Below are 24,235 nucleotides of genomic sequence, written 5' to 3' on the forward strand. Positions count from 1 at the left end.
ATGACAGCGGTGACAGGAGCTGTTGTTAATTTTCATATGCTGATCTTTCTCAGCAGCTCTTTAAGCTCATTTATGTGCAATGTGGACATACCCTCTAGGTACTTGCCAATACTAGCTTGCACATGAATTACATTTAGATAGGTAGTTGATGCTTGCCTGGTATATGAATCAAACTGCTAGTTGGGACTGCCCAGTAAAGCTGTGGGTCTTTGAGGATGTCGATGTATCTCAGCAGCTGCAGGTGCTTTTGGAAAAGTATTTCATTTGGAAACAATGCTTTTCATGGGCCATTTCGGTTGTTGAAGGGTTTTCTGTTTTGTCTTTCGTTGGATTGTTTTGTAGGGCCAGGTTAGAAAGCAAATGCGTAACAGGCTGTGCCTGTTCCGCTGAGGGGCAGTGGCATCTGGCAGAGAAGCAAGAACAAGGACCAGGAGGAGGAGAGAGATGGGATACAAGAAACCTTTAAACCACTTCTGCTAGTAAAGGATTTGTTTATTTGAGCTACACTGAGATTATCCGCTGCCATTCATTCTCTGTGTAAGCAAGGCATGCTGCTGATCATAGCAGCTGAAGGATTTAAACCATGTCTTAGAACTCAACAGTAAGGGGGTGGTTTTACAACTGCCTTCAGTTCATCTGGGACAGTTTTTCTCTTCCTCCTCCAGTCATGCATTGCCGTACTTCTTGCTGTTCTGGCAGTAGTCTTCACATGCTACTTGGTGAGCTGTGAAAACTGGCTGTAAAAGGAAAAAAGTGACAGCAGGAAAGAGCAGCTGAGGTGAGGAGATCGAGTAAGAGAGGGGACTGCCCCTTTTGTTGGCAGCACTGACCTTAGTTGGTTTAATGCGGCCTTGAAAACACCCCCAAGAACACTGGAATAACCCTTCTAGATATATTACTTTGGGTAAAGAGGATTGTTAAAGGAGATTTAAGAAAACCTTGTCTGAGCAATGCAGGGAGGTTGTCTGGCAGCTGGTGAGCTATTTGCTCTGATGTATTATGCACTTCAGCTCCATTGGCACTGGGGTTTTATATGTCCTCTTGGCTGCACATGGCAGTACAGTGAGGCAAAAGGCAAACCAGCAGTAAGTGACCTCGAGAGCTAGATAGTGAGCTGCTAAATTTGTGCTAAATTATACTACTGATAAAAAGGACTGAAATGGTTGCTTGGAAGCACATGTTCCTTTTCCATGTATCACAAGTCTGAAAAACACTCCCCTAAGTATCTATTTAGTACTGTAACCAAGGATGCTTTGTCTTATCTGTTTGAGCCTCAAATTCAGAGTGAATGCCATTGCATACTATCACTAGATTGTTCACTCTGAATTTGTTAAGTGGTTTGTTTTATTTTAATGGACTTGTACCTTCTGTAGATCCTCATAGGGGTTATTTTCTCTCAACCAGTATCTACTAGGAATGACTACTGCAATTTAATGGAAAAATAAGTAGTCAAAAAAATGACAATACCTCAATATGCCGGTTGACCCTTTGAAATGTACTATCATAGGTTTCTGGGAAACTTTTTGTTTCTCCTCAGGTTTTCTTTTACTATTCTATTTCCTGTTTACAAGAAAAGGTCTCTCTTTTTTTTTTTTTTTTTTTTTTAATGGAGCCAACAAGCTTGAGATTACAATACAAATAAGTGACCAAGTAGCATCATACAGGCTAGTATTTGACATAATTTCTTTTGAAACTAATTTGGCTGAAGAATTACTCTTCTATTACTTGGGTTTCAGCCTTACCTCCCCTTTTTCTAGTACCCACAGTCTTTCCCTTTTTATTCAGAAGCAATAAGCATTTGAAGTAAGCACTGAAATATGCAGCCAGGAGGATGGCTTGTTGAAATGTTTTTTTCTGAGGCTGACTGGGGAGTCCTTAATGCCTCCTCACATTCCATACACCTGGCAGAAATTTCCATACAAAAAGCAGAGTTACCTGTAAGACATGCAGAATGTAGCCAGATCTCTGGAGCACAAGGGCAATAATATGTCAGAGGTGGCTTTATGCAATCACCTGGTTGTTATTGTGCCAGAAGGATGAAAACATGTTCAGGATGATTTTCCATTGATGGAGTTTATCCCATCTCTTGACACTGCTTATGCACATCTCATTCCCATGACCCCAAAGATGGAGGCGACTTCAAAACAAACACGTTCACACTATAACCACCTCTTTTCTACCTTCCTTGAAAAAACATTGCTGTTTTACATGGGCTTTTTGATAGCATATCTGAAGGCCAGTGCACAGTTCTTCATTTCATTTTTCACACATATGGCTCCTTAATGCTAGTCAAAAGGGGATGAAGGAGAAGGGGCTACATGCTACATGAAGTATGTTAGAGACTTAAACATTGGCATTGATTCTGCATGGGAGCTGTCCAGGTTCTATGCTGATGTGCATCAGCATTAAACTCTAAAATAAATTAATCTAATTTTGTGCAAAGAAGGTTTACTAGATTTGTTTTAGGTCTAGTGGCAGGTAAGCAAGATCAAAACCAGTGGGCTGAGTATTTTTACTGACACTGGAATAAAAAAGTAGATCACACACTACCTGTGTGGATGTATTTTCACTCATTAGAACTGATGTGAGACAATCACAGGCAATATGCACTGGTACTTACTGTAGTCATCTGGTTTACAGAACTGTTTCTGGGGATGAGTTTTTCTGGAAAACATAGTAGCATCTAAGTAGCTGTTAGTACAGGTTTATAAGCAGGCAATTTCTCCTGTTTTACTTGGATAGACCTTTTTGTGTTTTTGGAATGAAACCAAAGCATTTCGTTATGGGACTAGACTCCCTATCAAGTTCCTATGGCTTTTCAAATTCCTCTGTATCTGCTGAATTATGATGGCTATCCACACATACAATCATAGACTCCAACACACCAGAAATAATCAGCATTTCGACATGGTTTGAAACAGAAAAGGATTAATGTTAAAGGCATTTATTCTCTGTTTCCTTTGGGTAACTAGGGTGTGTGTAGGCACTTCAGCTGATGAATGCTTGCTTGATTGAGAGATTAGATTTTCATTTGGTAATTTCCTTTACAGTGTTTTTTCAGACAACTGAAAAAAAACAAAAAAACCAATAAAAACAAACAAAGAAACAAAAAAAGCCCTCACAGCAGTCACGAACTGGGAAATAAGAAAAACTTTTCCTAATTGAAGCTATAGAGAAAAATAACGTAGACTTGAGAGAGTGCACAGTCTGGAAGCTGTATCTATAGGTTTCTTGAGTAGTTATAGCCTTAGTTTTATGTGTCCTTTTAGAGACAATACTCTCAGTGCTGTGAATTCATCAATAAAAATTTTTGTGTTGGCTTAGGGAGGAATGTAACTTTCCTTCGTTCAGTTAATTCCATTAATAAGGCAATTCAGTTAATAAGGTACAAAAATCCAGCAGGTTCAGTTTTGAAGTATCAAACTGTTCTTTTTGTTGGCTTTTTTTGGTTGCTTGGGAGCACTGCTGCCTATCAAGTTGTCAAAAAATCTCTGTTCAATTCTTGAGTCTGTCCTGGATATCTCCTAACCATGTGCTGTTATCAGTGCTTCTCTAATACATGTAAGGGTGGTTCTAAATTTTTATGTTTCCCAGTGCTGAAAACAGAGTCAGGCTATATGTTAGCTCATGTAAACCGTTGTGTCATTATCAGTTTAAGTCACACTTTGCTGATTCATGGGACCTGAAAATGTGGCTTGATGTTTTCTTCATGGACTGTAACTTAAGCAAATGCCTTCAATTGTTTTCCACCGTGGATTTTGTTAGTTTTCAAAATGTATTAATATACTCAAAGATGTTAGTGGAGTGGCTGCAGAGAACAAAGTATGTTCATCATATGATGGCTTTCAAAAACCTGAACAGAATTCTAAAGAAAGTATGAGTGGAAACACTAACCCACATTTCAGATCTTTATCTAATGAGTACTTTTTCTGTCTTTCTTAGCAATGAAATGTCCCACATATTTGACATATGATCACTGCCACAAAGCCTGCATAAAGCACTGTGAGAATACTACCAAACTCAGTATCTGCAAGGATTATCCCACAGAAGGCTGCTTCTGTCCAGATGGACAGGTGATTTTTAATGACAGCTGTGTTGATGAAGGAGTCTGCACACAATGTGTCAGTGAAGATGGCACTCACCATCAGGTAATTATATATTTGACAGCTTACATTTGTGAGTGGTTGGGCTTTGTACTTTTGCAAGTAAATCTGCCTTATAACTCTAACTATTTTCCCCTTTGGATACTTTATTTTCTAACTCAGTTCCTCACAACTGACCGGCTGTCATCCCTATGTAGCTCGCCTTGTGTGAAATTGGCTGGGATAGATATAAAATTCACAGCTGGAACTGTACAGACCTGGAAACGCGTGACAAATTCGTAGGGAGGGAAGTGTAGGGGGAAGAGAGGAGGAATTGGCGTAAGTCAAGATTTACCAAGATAAACACCTCAATTCAGCAGGGTTTTACCAATAATGACAATTTAATCATAAATCTGGAACCGTTACTTACAATGTATTTTCTTTGCAAAGCTTGATGAAATATTTTCAGTGGTTGGTGGGGAGCAATGAGATGAAGATGACCTTATATCAAGTTGTATTACTCTACTGTTGTTGTTTGTGGGTTTTTTTTGGTTGTTTGTTTAGTTGTTGTTGTTGTTGGTTTTAAGCATTGTTTGTTTGATTAAATGAATCATTTTTGTTGGACTGAAAATCCACTTTCCTCAGCTAAGCTAGATCTCTCTGTGACACAATGCAATTGGGAAGAGCTATAGGTGCCAGGTGTCAGACTGAAGTGAAAGAGGCTGTTCATTTCTCTTTCAACATCACACAGCATGTGTGCAAGCTTCTCCCTGTGTCCCCTGTTCCAAGTAACAGAAGTTGTTCCTTTTCACCCCCAGCTACTCAGCTCTGGGAGTTTTCACCTAACTCAGCCAGTCCTCTTAAATCTACAGTTTTGTTGTGGGACTTTAAGAAGAAGATACTTTAATTTCAATATTATATTTTATGAGCCTGAGATTCTTAACAAGATTTTTGGATGGTCTTATCATACTCACCAAACCTGCTGCCAAAACCATAATTGTTTTTATAACATAGCTCTTCTCTAAATAACAGAGGGCTGTGTGTGTGTATAATCTACTCTTTAATTAAAAAGACAGATTTTTAAAAGTAAATTAATGTATTATGAACAACTTGATTTTACACAGGCAAATTTAGACTTGCTTTTTGCTCAGCAAGAAATGTGTTATAAACATTTATAGTTAAACTGAAAGGAAGGAAAGACCATCTGAGGCTGAAACATCTCCTTTAAATACTGTTTGCATTGATTAACATAATGGCAAAAGCATCAAACTCAACAGCACAAACACCTTTATTTAGGTCATAGGGTACCATTGAGTAACACACCTGACTTAGTGAAGCAAGTGTTCCAGGCTCTGCTTTGCCAATGCAAGACTTGTACTGGTGGCACTGGGAGCCTTGTGGGTGCCTCTCACACAGGACACATCCATGTGGGTCTGAGGATCCTGCTTTGCTGTGGCTTGTGCCTTAGTACTACCTGTTGGTACTGCCAGCAACATGAAAAAGTATTCACTAAATAATGTTTTGAGGGTTTCCTACTGCTGGGCAAGGACCTGGTACAGGACTCTAACAGCATTAAACCTCAGGCATACATACCCTATGGTGTAGCCTCAGGCATATATAACCTATGGATTTTGACAGCAAGAGGGAAGACATAAGGAAAGTGTGTTCTTTCAGTCCACGACTGCATTATCTAAACAACATTTTTCAAAACAAAAGGTTTTCTGAAGGATTAATTAAGACTACGGTATCTCCACACAAATAGCTGTGTTTTTTCTTTGTGTTCTGTTTGGGATCTTTGTTTCAAATACAGTATCATGGGATTTGTGTGATGCTAATGGAGTTGGTAAAATGGAAGGGGAAAGAAAAAACCATAATAACTTTTGTAATAAAAGAAATAGAAAAAAATCTTAATATTTCTCTTGAAGGAAAAAAATAACTTGCAATATATATCATCACTGTCCTAAACACAGATCAATTGTACACAACTCTTGGTGGCTCCGATAACTCTAGTTATTGCATTATGATTTTATATGAAATGGTTATTGCAAATGCAGATTAAAGTCTAGGATCTGTGTGCCTTAAATCCCCGAATCCTCAGGCAACACAGTGCATTTTCCATTTAAATGATTGTTTCAAGCCCTCGTGGAGAAAAGCTCAGCATGCATTTTGGGAATAAAATCTGAAGTGATATCTACTTGTTTCTGTAGAAGTTCTGAAATTCACGCATTGCCGCATACCCCTTACTGGGGTTTTAACTCTGAAAACCTCTCATCTGTATCCCAATGGCAAGGCTTAGATGCAGCTGCTGTGTGGATGGGAAGGTGGTGGGCAGGGCAGGATCAGCTCACACAGCCGTTTTGTGTTTCTACCATTGCAGGATTAGCTGTGTGAGCAATACAACAGGCAGTGCAACTGGTAGTGGGTTATGATTTCCTTAACCCCCTTCTTGACCTCTGATGTTCATTCTTCTGTTCCTTTCTACCCCAGATCATGCCTAAGCTTACAGGACTCTCAGTACCAGTCCCCGTATAGAGGTCTACATGGTGTTCATGTTCTTTCTTCTCATTTCTTCTGGTATTAGAAAGAGACTCCTACTTATGCTGAAGTATTATGTATATATGTATATAACTATATATCTATATATCTATATATATATGTCCTGTGTGAAAATCAAGAGCAAATGTTGTGATTCTCTTTCTCTGTGTCTGGAAACGTCCACGTGCGTTTCACATTACCACCTGCAAATGTAGGCATTCTCTATCAGCTTTCTTCTAAGGACTTTTTAACCCTGAGGCCATTGAATGATCTGGCAGAGGGCCCTGAGTTGTTTTTCCAAGCCCTGAGATAATGTTCTGTACTACCAATACACCAATGCAACCTTCTTTCGACTAAAATAGATTTCCTATGGATTAACCAACCATAAGTGATTTGGTTCCAAAGCTTTGCTAAACCTCTCTTTGGCTTATTCTAGCATGCCTGGTGTCTTATCCTTGCCATGCTGATAACCTTCGAAAATTAACTGTCTTTTCAGACTCCTGTGATGGCTTTGAATACACATATCTCTAGATACATGTGGCAGTGTGCTTAGCTATTTACTTCATTTTATCTTATTAGTAAAGGCCTCTGCAGACTGCTATTTTTAAATTACACTCCAGAGTTTTCTGGATGACACTTTTTCCTCTTCTGGCATCCTGATCTACCATACTTTCTCACCCAGAACGTGGATTGATTGTGTAAATGAACACTATTATCTCGCAGTGCATCTTTTTACTTTTACCTCCCTATTTACCTGGGTGTTAAATGTAGATAGCTCTTTATAGGTAGATACAACTTTAACATCAATGAGAAGGAGTAGTGATTGAATAATGATACACCTTACTGACAGTTTCTGAATGTGCTTATTACCTCCAGGTAGTCATCACAGTGATAGTCTCAGATTTGAGGTTACTGTAGTGTTTTTCATTCTTCAGTCCACTCGCAAATCAAGTCTTAATTAAAAATATGCACTATATATATATATATCTGTGTTTAAGTACTACTAATTTGGGAAAGCAGCCACTTCTATGTATTTCCCAAGGTATTGTTGTTTCCCTTATCACCATTGAAAATTCAATCATGGTATGTAGTTGCACAAGTCCACTGTTACTCACAATAGCCTGCAATTGCATTTATAACATCTGAACATTTTTTTATGCTTAAAGCAATAGCAATTACTCATCCCATTCATGCATTCTTTACATCTTTTGCTAAGTTTGTACATTACAGTAATTTCAGAATTATGTGTCTCCTTAGGTTTTTACTGTTAACAGAGAAACCAACCAATTCTGCATAGTCTTCTGGTTTTCCAAAATAATGTTACCCTCACCCACTCCCATCACTAACATACAAGTGACCAGAATATATTTTTCTTTCTAACAATTGATTTGTTTTGTTTTGTGTTCTTGCAGCACATGGAAACATGGATTCCAACTGATGAGCCTTGCAAGATCTGCATTTGTCTTGATGACAAGAAAGTAAATTGCACAGTCCGACCTTGCCCTACTGCCAAACGTAAATTAGTTTATCTCTAAATATGATTGGATTTGAACTGATGGTTTTGTTACCTAGTTTTCTAGTTCTTATCCAAACTTGTTTTATGGATATTTTCTTCTTACTCCAGCTCCCCAGTGTGGTCCCTGTGAAGTCCCCCGTCTGCGCAGGGACCCTGGCCAATGTTGCCCTGAGTACGAATGTGGTAGGTTCTCATAAACTGTTTGAATCTTCTTGGTCCATATTTTCACCATATGCTTCAAAGGCATACAATCCCCTTTTTTTTCCCCTTAATTCAATGCAATGCTCCAGTTTTGAAACCACTGACTGTACAATCATCTGTGTGGAAAAATAAATCCTGAGGATGTGAATCTCCATTGTCTTCCAACTTGACTTTATCCCTCTTTCTGTAAGAGATAAGGAAGTGAATGGAGCAATTTAGTTTTGTCTAAATAACATTAGAATGGTCTCTTTTCAAGTATCTATTTTTGCATGGTCTGTATTTGCATATTAAATATAATGTTAGAACCTTAATCCCCACAACCCAAGCTTGAACTGTTCCCTAAGCTATTTTGAAAACAAACTGTGACCTGCTGAACTCTAGCTTACTTCGTATTTTAGGATAGAAATTGAGTGTAGGAAAAAAAAAAAGGTTAATGGGGACACGCATGTGTTTGTTTGTCTTTTTTTAAGGACTAACTAGGCTGGCGTGGTCTTAAACCTTCTCTCAATTTCTCTTCTTAGTCTGTGATCTGGTTTCCTGTGATTTGCCTCCTGCTCCTGCCTGTGAGTTTGGTCTGCAGCTTGCTCTGGCCAATCCTGGAGAATGCAGACCAAATTACACATGTGGTAAGACCTTTTTTCTTTTTTCATTTTGTTTTGTTTTGTTTTGGTTTTTGGCAGGGAGTGACACTGGAACATTGCATTTGAGCAACACCAACAACTTCCTTTAGACATTTTTTCTTCCCTCTGAAAGGTTTAATTTTGGAACCAATGTACATGTAATGATTTCACAGTCTTGGAAAAAGGGTATTGTTGGCACTTTCTAAGTATACTTTTGAATTAAGGAAAAGAGAAACACTTCGCTCTTGGATGTGTGTGCTCTGGTTTTTATGTGTGTTTTACGAATCTTTTTGATTGTATATGAGACAAGAATTTTTTGGCAGGGTAGGAACTTTTTCTGAACCTGCAGTACAATCTTTGACTTAGGTCTTTTATAACCACATTACTTGTTAGTCCTTAAGTAGATTTATAACTGTTTGCAGTAGAAATTAGTGTCTTGCTGCCAGAGAACTGTCTTGTTCACTTGCAGCACTCTGAAATGCCATGGACTTGACATAGTACCTATCTTTTTCTACTAGTGTGTAACAGGGAAGTGTGTAGCTTAGTTCAAAGACCTTCCTGCCCACCGCATCGAGAGCTGACTGTTAAGAAGACAGAGTGCTGTGACGAATACGAGTGTACCTGCAGCTGTACGAACTCAACAGTGAGCTGCCCCCTGGGATATCTCTCCAGATCTCTCACCAATGACTGTGGCTGCGTATCTACCACCTGCGTTCCAGGCAGGGTAAGGGGAATTAAGTGTCATTTCCACAGAGGAGAGGACCTTTTACACATGGAGTGACAGCTCCAAAGGAAGCGGGTAGATAGGTATTGACAACCCCCATCATGAGACTACCAGATATTGATGCCAGGGTATTTTAATTTACGTGTGTCTAAGAGAAATACACTGTTGCATCACACTGTTACTTTTTTTATTACAGTCATTTATCCTAACATAACCAACGCAATTTTTGTGACTTTGAAATAACCATATATATATATATATATGTATGTATGTATGTATATAAATAAACAACCAACCAAAACCCCTAAAAACATTTGATATTTCAAGCTTATTCAAGCATTAGGAATTTCAGAGGTAATTTTAAAATTAATTTGTTTCCAAATAACAGAGGTACTTGCTTTTGGATCAATACAGTTACTATATATTCTTTTGATCTTGTACTAACTTTACTGAAATATTTGGGACACCTTAGACCTAAGCTACTTTGCCCATTGATTACCTTTGCCTCTGCCTGAGGAGGCATTCTATCCTATATGAACTATATTGCCACTTCTAAACTTTTGCCAAATTAATACCTGACAGGTACAACTTCATCAGGATATATTTTTCCTTATTTTGCCAACCTTATATTAAGTTGTTATATTATGTAAACTTTTAAGATAAGGTTGCTTAGAGGGGAGGTTGCAGGGCAAGGTGACCTTTTCATTGAAACAACCTTACCTAACAGTTTAATACAGGCATACATTGTCTTGCAGCTCAGATGTCGCCTTTATTTTCGGTTGCTAAGTAGTTCATGACCTTGCATAAGTCATTTTATATCTCTGACTTACTTGCTATATCTATAAAAATAAATTATGTTCATCTTAATAACCTGCTGTAAAATTTACTAATAGGAAGTACAATAGAAAGATAGCAGTACTTTTGTGGTAGCTGTGATGGCCCAAGGTTACAAGGAAGTGAATGCTTGTAGCTCAAAGTAGGATCTTTTCAGATCAGCTGATTTAGCTGGAAATAGTTTTGTGTGCATGGCTTCTTCTACAGGACTCATTGTTTATTATCTCTAAATATTGGGTCACATTATACTTCCAGGGAAACTGAGTGAGACCCTGGGCAATGCCACTGGCTCCAGATGAAATTCTCTAGTCTATTCTTTATACAACTGCAGCTTTGGTTGCACTTATTTTCCTTTCCATAGTAGAGTGGCCGCAATTTTAAGACCTGTAGCATTTTCACCAGGTTCAAAATATTCCATAAAATTTATGGTAGTTTTCACATCTTGAAAAGCAGCCTTTTGGAGCCAGCCATGTGGCCCTAAAGCAGTAGTGTACTCTTTCATGTATTAATTGTTGCATTCAACAGGTGTGTGTGCACAGCAACATAGTCTACCCCGTTGGGACAACCTGGGAAGATGGTTGCAGGGAATGCTTTTGCACTAGCATGAGGGATGATGTGACGGGACTTCAGATGATGGAGTGTCATGACAAAACATGTAACACGTTCTGCTCTCGGGTGAGTTACAGTGAAACCAGTGCATTATCCAGGAGAACCCTGATGAGGATCTGAAATTTTCTGAAGCTTTTGAGCTTGTATGTTTAAAAAAAACAGAGAAAAATAGAAAGTGAGTGTTGTGGCAATGAATTATCTTGGGAACGGAGTCTAAGAGGGTCTGAGCGTTATAGACTTTATTTTAGGGTTATTGTTTCCGGATCATATCCCACTGCCGAGGAAATTGGTGACAAATTTATTTTACATTTCAATAAAAGGAGAACTGCATCCTGAAGTGTCTATCATTTATATCACTTGAGCAATAAGTAGTCATGATGTCTGAAGTTCAATATCTAATGACTGTTCTACCCAATGTTCACTTTCTGAAGAGAACACTTCAGATCTGTCCATTGCTCAACTCTGCCCCTCATTGCTGTGCCCTTTATTGTGCTCAGACATCTTCTAGATGCTATAAAATCATGTGGTCTGCTTTTGGAAGCCTACAAAGGATGTATAAGCTGCTTTGTTGTGTTGACATAGCTGGTCAAGCAGGAGGAGACAGATGCTTGGTACAAACAGTTGGTAGAAGAATTCTAGAAGGGTCAAAGGAATTATTTAAATTCAGCAGCACTTGCCAGTGTCATAGATTAGAAGACTTTGACTATAACATGATCTGTGCCAGTAAAAGTTCAAAATATTTTTTATACTTCCTTTAAACTATGGAATTTATAACTGTGACATTCTTCATCTTGCATAAGATGGTGAATAAGAACATGAAAATTCACTACAAAGTTAAACGTGATGCCCTGGAGTTGCATTTTGCTCTGGTATCTAGCACCTTGTACCCATAATCCTTGAGCATTTCCATGTCTCTGCTTCATGATGTTGGGATGGATGGGTCAGGCAGTGAGGACAGTAGAAAAACACAGCTTGGGTCTGCAGAATAAGCAGATGGCAGAAGATACTGTCCAGCCCAGCTAAGTGCTGACAACTCACATCCCTCACCAACTGCCATGTGATTATTCTGTAAACATCAGAGGCTACCACAAATACATTTTGCATATGGAGCAACTGGATTTGGCTGTCTGGGATTAAGAATAATCTCTGCAGGTCTTTTGCTGACCCAGGGTTTTCCCTATGGGTTTGTTCTCACCTGTACTTGAAGCCCAGAAGAAGCTGTTTTTTTCTCCTCAGTACAAAAGCAAAGATGAGATAATTAATGCTATTCAAATCTCCAAACTGCTTTTTAAATGTTTATATTAGGCTATATATTGCATTAGACCACACAAAATTCAAACTGTTGACTGAGCAGCAAGTGATTTCAAATGTATGTTGCATCATCAGTGCTTTCAGTGGTCCAGTAGCTGAAAAAAGTCTGCATGTTTGGCTGGTGACTCAAAAGACTGCCTTCTTACAGGTCACCAGCTGAAATTTGTCAGTGGGAAGTGCAAAGGAGAGCATAGTACAGCAATAATTGTTATAACTGTTATATGTTATGCACGTTCTTCTTGTCTACCAAGCCTCCAAATCTTTGCAATGTTTGCAGCCTGTTTCCCACTGTTTATCCTAAACCTTTTAACTGGTTTTAAAAAGTCTGCCTCTTTTTTTTTCTTTGTTATGAGTCTCATTTAGGCAGTTGAAGAACAGCTGCTAAGACATGTCGTCTTCCTCCTTGTTTTTGTTCAGTTACATCTGGAAGAAAGCTCTTTATTAGCAAACCTTGTGTTTACAGCTATGAGAATTTAGACATGTTTTTTGTGCTTTTAGAAAGACATAATTAACAATGTCTGGGAGTCAAAGACTGACCTTAGGCATAGATCATATGTGTGCAGCACCTAAAGGCTGAGTTAAATTTGTTGTAGAAACCCTGTATTATCTGAATTGTTTTTAAAATCTCATTTGAATTTACACTAAATATGTATTTTAAAACAGTTAATATGCGTTGAAATTTGGCCATGAACATTTCAGTTATGCAAACCAATATCTGAAAAGCAATTCTCTTTTCTGAACTCTATTAAGCTAATTGTGCCTTGGTTTTCAAATAAGTTCAATTGCCTTAATACCACTATATTTCAATATATGTAACTTACAGCCTCTGTTTCATTACAAGGCTGGACAACATATGTGAATGTGCCCTTGAGAAGATGTGAACAAAATATAAACTGCTTTTGAATAATATTTTTCTCTGCTGTGTCTGAACACTGCATAACTCCCTAGGACCAGAGCAAAAATACAATCCATCATGCAAACTTAACAAACCAAACTAATGTTCTAGTGTAGAGTTTGGTAAGAAAGCTTGAGGATGCCCTATGGCGATAAACCCATGAGGGCAGATGTGAGATATTTCAGCTGTTGCAAGAGAAACCTTTCAGTTTCTATTCGTAGAAGAGACTTGTTTCTCGTATGGCAATTTTTATGAAATATAATATTATATCATTAGTATCTGGCTGTATTTCATTAGTAGCTGGCTGTATTTTTGGATCACAGCTATAACTTTACCAATCATTTGTTATTCTAATAAATAACAAATCAGCCTTAAGCATTGCAGTGTCAAAAATTTTTTTTTAAAACAAATAAAAAACCTTGGTGGAAATCTTGCCAGTTCTTTTTGGGAATGTGCCATTTCTTCTGCTCTTTTAGTAGTTATCAAAGTTGTACAATCAGAATTGTGAATTGTGGCTGTTGGAGTACCTGGGTAGCTTGGATTTTCTTGTTTCCTTTGCTTATTCCTGATTCAGTGGATATACACATCAAGGACCACAAATGTTCTGTAATCCAGTTTGAATCGGGCTTAAAGCTCTTTTTTTTTTTTTTTTTTTTTTTTTTCAGATTGGGTGGCATTGCAAGTTGTATTGACATTAAAGACATATTTTAATTATGGATCATTACTAATATTATGTTCAAACTCTCTGCTGCTCATGGTTATTGATTCCATTACCAGGTCTTAAAGTTGTGTAGTATCATTGTTGACTGTGTCATCTGACTTCTTTGAAAACAACTTACAGGTTTGTTGTTTTGTTGTTGTGCCTTTTTTTTTTTTTTTCCTACCTACACAAGAAGATAAAAAAGAAACAAAACCAACAAACCAAACAAAAAACACACACACACAAACAAAAAACCCAAAGAAACAAACAAACTCCCCTCAATGTAACACATGTACTGAGTCCTTCATCCTGATGAATGAGCGATGTTACTGTTCTCCTGAGCTTGACAAAATCAAACTCAAATCATATCTCTATTTTCAGAGTGTAAAGAAATGCTATGGAAAAAGGAAGTTAACAGCAAATACAGCCTTCTCACTTGCAAACCAGATGTAGGTTTGCTTCATTATATGTCATAGCCCCCTCACTTTTTCTGTCCTTTTCTATCATGCTCTTATCTAAGTTTTGAGAAAACAAGACAGTTGCTGCAATTATTGCATGTGCCACAAAGAGGAGAGGTATCTCCCTCTTGGAGCTTCAGAAATTAGTTCTTAGTCTGAGAGTAAATCAGACTACATCCCTTCAGAGAATCATGCTGATAAAATGGATAACAATTTTCAAAATACCTTAAAATCACTAGTATGCTAATGTGAAGGGAGTACTTGCTTTGCCTAATTTCTGTTAATATTCTTGAAGTTAGGCACTTTTAAAGTGATATAAAAGAGTATGGTATAAAGTATTAGATAATTTAAAGTATTAGATGATTATGAGAAAAACAAAGCATATTTTTCTGGGATAAGTGTTTGAGACAAAACCATTTGGCTAAGTGTGTATAAATTAATTAGACTAGGTTTTCAAGCCTCTTCATACATATGGTGGCTACAATAGATGTTGGCTAACAAAATCTATGGTTTTAATCTGCAGTATTTCAACTGGATATTTTCCTCTGCAGTAGCATGTAAATCATGGTAGTAAATGGCTTAGTGTAAATGATGGAGGTTTAAGACACTAATGTAAAAGGAAGACTGTTGTTCAAATATCGGATGTGCAGGATCTCATTTAAAAACCGTGAAATTCTTCATGGGAGTTAATGTCAAACATTCTGCTTGCATTTTAAAACATAATTTATTATGGAAATTAGGAAATGATACCTTAATGTTCTAGAGACTTGTAAACAGAGAATTAAGTCCTCACCTGATGTAAATGAGTGCAAGATGGAGAGGAGGAATAAAGCAGCAGATACAGTCCAGAAAAAGCAGGGGAGAAGCAGAATTTTGAATATAAGTGGATCTTGGAACAAATGATGAAAACCACTAATATCTCTATATGCTGGTGTCTATACACTAGAAAATGAAAAGTAATGAGGGAAGAGATGGATACTGCTTACTCTGCCTAGTTCAGTCTACCATTAACCTTCAACAGCACATTATCTGAGACTTGTCAGATGTTCATTTTCATAGATCGTACAGCTCAGGAATAATCCTGGTAGCATATACTCTTTCTACATAAGTCACCTAACTGGGGAAAACAAGCAAGCAAACAAACAAAAAACAAACACAACCCCACAATAAAATAAACTTGAAATGCACAATACATTTTCCTCTTCTTACATGTAATCATTACCACCTTTAGAATGAAAAAAAAATGAAGCTTTCTTTATACCTCTGGGACCAAATTTCCATGGTGTAAGGTGCAAAAGGTAAGGTAGTCTGATGGTGAAACATTTCTTATGCTGTGGAGGATCTGTGACAGCAGGGAGTTTCTGTCCCCTTAATCCTCAAGTACGGATGGATACTCTGCTTTTTGAGGAACTCATAGACTGCTGTAGTCTGCAGGTTTGTCTTCTGAGACAGATTTATTGTCTATGGTGGTTCAGGGTTTGTTTTATGAGATGCTCAGTAGGCACTGAGGATGGGAGCTCTGATGTCCTGTCTTTCTTCCCCTTAGGAGTCAGAGCCTCCAGATTTTGAATGTATCATCAAGCACAAAAAGGGTCACTCAGGCATGTTGAACTGTTGAAAACCAGTATCTTTGCCAGTGCCTTAGGGATACAAATCACCACTGCAGTCATCTGTGTACCATGTTTTTGTTTTAAAACCAACTTAGTGAAATTTGGGTGCTGCTGCTGGATTTTGCTTTATTCTGGGCACAAACAGCTCATGGATTTTCACTGAGTTTGCCACACAAATAAGAAGTTGTATCTGATATTTCAGATGCTTCACACATGTATGTAGCAGATAAAAGTCATAGAAAACAAAATGCTCAACAGCATGACTTTTTTCCACAAAACTGGGTCAAACTCTGGTATTACATTTTATGACGTTATACAAAATGCTCTTCCGTATGAAAACCTGCCAATTGAGATTTACTAATGTGCTTCATATTGCAAATCAAGGACAGTTCATGAAAGGAAGGAGCAGCTGAGAATACTTCAGCAATTTAGTTCAAAGGGATTGACCAAAATAAAAATATACTCATTTTCATTGATCAGTCAAAACTGGACGCTGGGTTGCATGTCTGACCAACCCCTTCCCTCTGCTTCAGCACAGGGCAGTCACATGTCTGAATGTGCTCAGACTGAGTTCTAATCTTGAATTCTCAGAGATGAGGAAGGTAATTGTGAGTGTTGATTAATGTCCAAGATGCTGCGAGAAAAAATTTTATCTTTCATTTTCTTTTGTAAAATAGTATTACATATGTAAAAAAATAGTTTTTTTTAAAATACCAAATAAAAATTGTCATAATTATAGATGTCTATTATGTAATAACAAAGGTGATTTAATGTAATGATTTTTTTTAAACTGAATTTTAACTTTCATATATGGTTTTCTCTCAAAATCTTCCAAATAGCATGGTAGCTCTGATGATCACCCTTAGAAGCGGGCTTACTTCTTTTTCTTTTTGCACTCCTCTGTAGGGCCACATTATTGGAAAGACTTGCTCTTACGATTTGCTAACATGTAAAAGAAACCACTCACATACAATAAACTAACATTTGAAAATAACTGCTGATTAATGCTGTTGAAATAGCTCAGAGTCCTCTGAAAACATTTTTCTTTTACCTTATTCCCTTTCAATTTCTGCCTGTTTATGTCATTGTTCTTTTTTACTTGTGGCCAGTGTTTGAGCGGAAGGGGTGCTCCATACGACACTAGAGAAGCTGATATCCTCACAAGGCCAGTTAGCTGATTTGCATGACCTGAGCAAGGATAGCACTTGGAATTAATCCCTGTAGCTGAAATGGAAATGTCTTCTGAACACATATTAAGCAGGAACTAATAAGATAAGAATTTCTGCTCCCAACATCATGTGCATTTTATTTTATTTCTTTTTTTCTGACAGGTAATGTTAACCATTTAAGAGGATGCTGAGCTGAGTGGACTACTTGTTTGTTTTGTAATAGAAGAGTGTGGCCTTGCAGTTCTGTTTTCAAAATCCCCTTTCCATAAAATGTTGCTAAAATTAAACATACCAGTGTTTTCTTTTAGGATTAATCTTCTCATTTGTCTCCTATTCCTGGATCAGTCAGTCCTTTTCTCCTACAGGGTTACAAGTACATTGTCCAAGAAGGGGAGTGTTGTGGGAGATGCCAGAAGACTGCCTGTGAAGAGCAGCTATTCTGGTCTCGGGGTGATGCAGATTCTCGTTTGCATGAGGTGAGGTGACAGTGGCATGGACATTGCCTCTTCTAGCAAAACTACCATGGAATTCTTTTGTGTTCCATAGAAGGAGGTGAAGCAGCGCTGAAAAACAATGGGTTTTGGGGTGTGTGACTTACTAGGTTCTAACAAGCAAACCCTCCCCATGCTTTTTGAGCTCTAAGGGAGCAATATTTTTGTGTAAAATTGGTAATTTCACAAATGGTAGCTTAAAAGAATGTTAATGGGACATGATATTTCTCTGTCTGTAAGCTACTTGTTTAAATTATCCCAATTATTTTGTATTACTCTATGGATAGCAGGCAGATGGGGTTGCAGATTGCTTGAATTTTCCAGTTCTATTCAAACAGGTTATCCTATTTGGTATGCACTGAAATATAAGGAAGGAAATGAGGATAGAAACATAAATTATTTTCTGGTTGCCATAGATGTTTGCTGCATGTCAGATCAGACTGCAGCGGTCCAGGCCATGCTTGTTTTCTGCTCAAAATAACAGTTTATTTTCAGCAGTGTGCCTCTTAAGATTCAAAGAGCCCAACAGGAAATGAGTGCTTGCAACAACCATTTAAAATGCTCTGCAGATACCCTACCACTCTGTAAAGCTACATGCATGTTTGTTTATTTTCTTGCCTACATTTTTAATTCCTTCAGGCTATTTAGTTTGTTCTGTCCCTAACTCTATCACCCTTGGCAAGCTTTTGCCTGCCCCGGCAGCATTAAATTGCTTAATTCTATGCAGAGCTTTGGATTCAACAAAGGCAGGAACATAAGTTAAATATGTTTAAAATAATAGACCTTCTCGCTATCTTTTATTCCCTAAGTGTTGGTTTCCATAATGTGTTTGCATTTTCATCTATATCTCATGCTCACATACTTAATTGCTTCTTTTACAAAGGCAGTCTGCTGCTGTCTTTTAAAAGATGTTTATCTATCATTTTATGCCCTGCCTCCTCCGTGATTTTGCCAAGGGCATTTCTTAATGTGGATCAACATTCTTCTTGCTTCATAAAAAAAGCCTTCAGAAGGCTTATTTTGATGTCTCACTGTGTCTTACTTAGTTCTATTGTCCTAGTGGAGCCATACATCCTTACATTCTGATGTCTCTTTCTTGCTGTGTCCTCTTTCAGCAGTTTTGTCATTAACAAAGAACTAAATATTTAATACATGAGAGAAAAATATTCTCTAATTTTCTGAGCAAAGATGTTTGAATTTACTGGAGTTGGAGCTCTGATTTTCACTGTCACTGTACTTGAGGTGTATTTGAAGATGGTTAACAGTGGAGACATACAGCTTCAAAGCAGTGATCAGCTCCTCCCAGCCCTGAGCTGTGACAGCATCTTCTTTCTGGTTGTTGATGATGCCCCTTCCGATAAAAACACTTGAAGATTCTGTCTTGTCTGACCCACAGGTGATTCTAACCAGCAGGGCTGTCCACAGCATCCAGTTTCTTTTACATTTGCAAGTATTTTCAGGTCCAGAGCCTGTTGTCAAGGCCTCCTTTGGGCTTGGTAGAGCCAATTTATGGCAGGTTCTAGCAGAAAGAGGGCCAGCTTGGCTACAGTGCAAGGTAGTGCAGTCAGCTACACAGTAACAGATGTAAAATTAAATCTAGTTAGAGTGCTTTTTCTTCTGCATGTGTTATTAAATCTGCTCTTTTATTTTTCACCTTAAGGATACTACTGTAACTCCTATACTCTACAAACCAAGCAGCAGTCTGTTCCATAAACTGATTATTGCGGTGAGAATTTGTGGAGGACTCTTGAGTGACAGGCTGTTCCCGATGCAGTAAACATGCTTTTTGCAATCCAGCATGTTGGCTGTGCTGGTATTGCCTCTGTCCAGTGACATGAATACTGCTGCCTGTATTTAATCCTTTCACAATTTCCCATCAGGTCGGCACAGAGTGGCGATCCCCCTTCAACCACTGCATAATCAATGAGTGTGTCCGGGTGAACAATGAGGTTTTTGTGCAGCAGAAGAATCTCTCTTGCTCTCAAATGGATGTGCCGGACTGTCCAGAGGGAACTGAACTGCGTTGTGACCAAATGATAGACTGCTGTCCTTCCTGCAGATGTGGTAAGGTTTTGTTTATGACAAATGGAATCACTAGAGAATGAATCAGCTTGTGTTGATGATCTGTTTCTCGACAACAATTTCAAGAGTGCATGTTGTGCAAGTACAGTACTACTTTGAAGCTCTCCTGTATAATTTAGACCTTAAGTACAAAAACACCTGCTACTGTTACTTTCTCTTTCTAATTGATGTTCACTGTCACCTGTTGAACTACTTACTGTTGAAGCTATTATGCATGGCTTCAGGGAGACAACTAGGCTATGTTTCTACAGCTCTAGCCTGCATCATCAAGCATTTAAAAGAAGTCTTGAGATCCTTTTGACCTAGGAAGGTTCAACATTCTCCTCAGAGCCTGGTATGAACAGAAAGTGTACATGCAACCATGCTGTCTTCTGTGTGTCTCTGAGCATTATGTCTGTGGCTATTTCCTAGCATAGACTTGGGTCAAAAGCCAAATCAGAAGATTTGGCTAATTGATCTCAGTCTGGAAAGACTCCTGGTCATGTTTAATCGACAAGTATATTTGCAGCCATAAGGTGGGAGCTAACAGTGGGAGGAGGAGGGGGAACAAACACTGTAACTTACAGAAAGCCTGAGTGCAGCTTCTGAGAATGTGAGGCTTGAACTGGAGGGCAAAATTTATATTGTGCCATGTATTTGTTAAGAAACAGCTCAGGAAGAGGTATTTTGAGGTGGAATTCAGGATAACTGACAAGTTGCTGGCTTTCAAGGTATAATGTAAGAGGGCTCAATTATGCCTCTTTACAGTGAAACTAGATCTACATGTCCTCAGTTGGAACTCTAATAAAACAGAAAAACATACTTGTGGTTTATTAAATCTTGGTAATGTCATGATAATGGTAATGCTAAATGGAATATTATCTTCTTTTCTAGTACCCCTGAATGGTTGTCCTTTGAATGGCACTGTTATTGGGGTAAGACATGATTCCTTGTATTTGCTGTGATAGTAAGACATTTAGATATATGAACAAGCTTTTGAAGAACAAAAACTTGCCAGAAAACACATAAGCATACAAAGCAGCTTTGTTCAGACAGAATCTCTACAAGTGAGACCTTGGGGTAAAAGCAGTGGCAAGGGGCTCAGCATGTGTATGTCCAGTTCATGACCCAGCCACAGTCTTCCTATATGACAATGAGTATCTCTGCAAAATGGGGACAATAATGTTTCCTTATCTTGAAAGGATTCTTGAGAAAAGCGCTTAGAAACTGTAGAAACTGTGGTAATCTGTGCTGCGTAATGACTTGCAGGCTGCCAAACACACAGGAAACTATCTATGAGGGATAATCTCAAAAAAATTATCCTTGCCCACTTTGGGGAAGCAAAAACTTCCTGTATTCTACCTAGAGGATAAGGCAGATTAAAAAAGGATGGAGACTCCTGCTCCACCTGTGTGAAAGGAGAGGTATCCCTCCTTGGCTATTGGCAGGAAGAGGAAAACTGAGCTTCCTCACTGATTGACCTCTGTCCCTTTTCAAGATCCCTGCTGATATGCCCTCAGAGGAAATTTTTTCTCAACTCAACATTTAATGGATAGATTAAGACATGTTTAACCCAGCCCATGACAGTGGGAGTGATGGGATTTAAGCATCTGATCTCATTTATGCTGAATTTATCTTTGGAGAGCTCTGTCAATTGTCCATTGTTTCCCCAAATCCATATTCTGGCAGCACCTCTGGTGTCAAAGAGCCCTAAATATTCTCATCAACCCCCAGGGAAACAGGTTCTCTTTAATAATTTAACCTAACTTTTAACTTACGTGTTCCTGCATTGTCAATGTATGTCTTTCATTTTCATTTATTTAAAAGACAAGTTTAACCAAATTTCTTTGGACTTTTGAGATATGGCAGAGAGAACCTTTCTCCATCTATTTCTTCTGGTTTTGTTGTTGTTGTTTTGTGTTTTTTTGTTTGTTTGTTTGTTTTGTTTGTTTTTTCAAGTCAATAGGCATAAGTTTCTCAGTTTGTAAGAGCTAAAGCCTTGTCATCAACCATCCATCATTTTGTGTGTGGATTACTTCCCTGTAGAATTCTGGCATTTCATAAAGACCATACTTCTAGACAATGTCATGCAGTACAGTAATTGAGAGCTCCTGCCACCCTCTGTTATGTGGGGTATGCATATATGTGTATGTATATCCTGTGTTGCAAAAACAAGGTGTTTTTCCAGTTGCATGCTGTTCTTTCATGACTCATTATTTTCTCTTCCAACAAAATGTTTACTTGTCCTGTCAAGTAAAGTCGTTGTTCTATTTTCAAGTGTTTTAAAATATTTTCAAATACTTTGAAATTAAACATAAGCAAATTATGAAACAAAATGCCATGTTGAAGGCAAAATAAGAAGTATCTGTAGTTTGAAGACTTTAAAAAAAATGAAATATTTCAACTTCTACAATATTGAGAAAAATTCCTATCTTAATAAAATTTTGCCAATTCAGAATAAATTCTCTAAGTGTTTCTGCTGACACAAATGCACATTTTGACTCATTTGCTATCTGGTTATATATAAAATATATATATATTTTTTTAATATAGATTTTAAAATATGTTATTGTTCTTCCTGACAACGGTCATTTATCAAAAACTGCCTTTGTGAGTTTTTGAGGGTGTAGGTAGGCCCCAGCTGTTAAGTTGCTTTTGTAACTTGCTGTCACGAATGTCAAGCATTACTGAAGTTAGCATTCAGCAATGCAGTTACCAAACTATTTTCCCAGGGTAGAGAGTGTGAAATTCAAGTTGAGATATAATCTTGGAAGATTTCTAAACAAAGTGGTAATCTTTATTAAAAAAAAAAAAAAAATAGAGCTTACACGAGAATTTGTCTTAAATTAAGAAACTTTTCAATTAAGCTAGCTTCATTTAGTGACTTATTGTAAGCTATTTAGCTCTATGTCTGCAAGTTTTTGAGCAGCTAGCATTCCTACAGCTTTGTCTTACACTATTCTCTACTTCAGTGACTGTTCCAGAGTTCTGGGCAGGAAGAAAGATGTGATGTCCACAGAAGTTTATACTTCCTGGATTTCTAAACCTTTTTTCTGTGTCCTTTAAGAATAAGTTTCAAGTTTCATTTTATACCAAGGGAAAGCTTTGCTCCATTAACTCATTCACTGAATAGTTCCAAGTTTTGAGTCTTTTACTGCAGTTCTGTTAGCTGACTGTGTCCTTAATCCCTTTGCATTTTTGTCTTGTATCTGGTTACCAATATTATGTTCCAGTAATTTGGTGTATTGCATTCACTCTGCTATTCTTAACAATGCTGTGGGCTTTAACTGCAGACTTCCAAGCAGGTGGCTGTATTTACCAAAAGGATTATCTATATCACTTGTCTGTTTTCCCAGGCTTTTACTGAGTGGCATTTTTGAAGGAGATCTGAGTAGATTTGGACTTTATGCAGGTTATTTTGGTTCAGTGGACTAACACTCGGTTAGCAGATGTTGACATTTCATTTTAAGTTAGCCAAGAAAACACACTATAGTTGTAAATAATATGAAGGAGAAAAGATGTATCAATCCATTATTTCATTCAGTTCTATCATACTAAGCTATGTCTGTTCAGAGAAAGCCATTGTTAAAGCCATTTGCATACTGTTCCCTAAATACATGAATAAATATTGTAACTAAGCTGTAATGCAAACTTTGGATCAAGGTAAGACATTCCCTGAAAAGTTCAAGGAACTTAAGTGTGAGGATTTTGTGTCAACCTGTCTCTAGTAAGCCCTATGTTCCTGCCTGTAACAGTGATTTTAGTATAAAAACAACTTTATCTATATTTTTGTATTTAATTGGAATGTTAGAACTGTTAGAAGATCTAATGAGTATATTAATTGTAATATTAATTGTGGCTTTATAGATCATGATGTGAAAGCCTAGAGCTACTGAGGCATTCTGTGATAAACTTTTGATTATAGAGGACCTAAATTAAGTATAATTATGATAATAAACAGAATGAACCCAAACATATTTTCAAATAGGTCAACGTGATGTGGACATCTCTCAGACTTGTAAGGCTTTTGTGTTTACATACATGTGTTCACTCTGGTGTCAGAATGCTTTTCAATGATGAGAGCGAAAGAGAAGAAGTCTAAGGTTTCATATGACATTTGTTAGCCATCCCTCTCCCATAGGAAAATGTTATGAGTGTATATTTATGCCTGCATCCATTGAGATCTTTTAACCCTCCAGACCCCATACTCACTATAAAAGGTTAAACCAAAAAAGTTGTAGAGTCCTTTGCTGAGGTCTTGAGATAAGTTTTTAAAATAAAGGCATCTGCCCACTGATATCACCACCTCCATCATGTTGTGTGCGGAGGATCTTTTTTCTAGACTTCTACAAGATAAGAAAAAAGTAATTGCTATTGCTAATGTTTTATAGAAAACCAGTGAGGACCTCTGTTGTGCTG

The 24,235-nt window shown here is 37.7% G+C and overlaps 1 protein-coding gene across 1 annotated transcript in view; it reads left to right on the top strand.

The window, feature by feature from the left end:
• The window catches only part of VWF (von Willebrand factor), a 143,413-nt gene that overhangs the window by 103,890 nt on the left and 15,288 nt on the right, over positions 1-24,235 (top strand). The window contains exons 38-46 of the mRNA XM_065843019.2: positions 3,943-4,148; positions 8,030-8,132; positions 8,242-8,316; positions 8,856-8,960; positions 9,473-9,678; positions 11,038-11,187; positions 17,630-17,740; positions 19,636-19,819; positions 20,711-20,751. Coding sequence (XP_065699091.2) covers positions 3,943-4,148; positions 8,030-8,132; positions 8,242-8,316; positions 8,856-8,960; positions 9,473-9,678; positions 11,038-11,187; positions 17,630-17,740; positions 19,636-19,819; positions 20,711-20,751 — 1,181 coding nt within the window. The remainder of the gene's footprint in view (positions 1-3,942; positions 4,149-8,029; positions 8,133-8,241; positions 8,317-8,855; positions 8,961-9,472; positions 9,679-11,037; positions 11,188-17,629; positions 17,741-19,635; positions 19,820-20,710; positions 20,752-24,235) is intronic.

The sequence above is a fragment of the Patagioenas fasciata genome, chromosome 1, assembly GCF_037038585.1.
Source record: "Patagioenas fasciata isolate bPatFas1 chromosome 1, bPatFas1.hap1, whole genome shotgun sequence".
Taxonomy (NCBI): Eukaryota; Metazoa; Chordata; class Aves; order Columbiformes; family Columbidae; genus Patagioenas; species Patagioenas fasciata.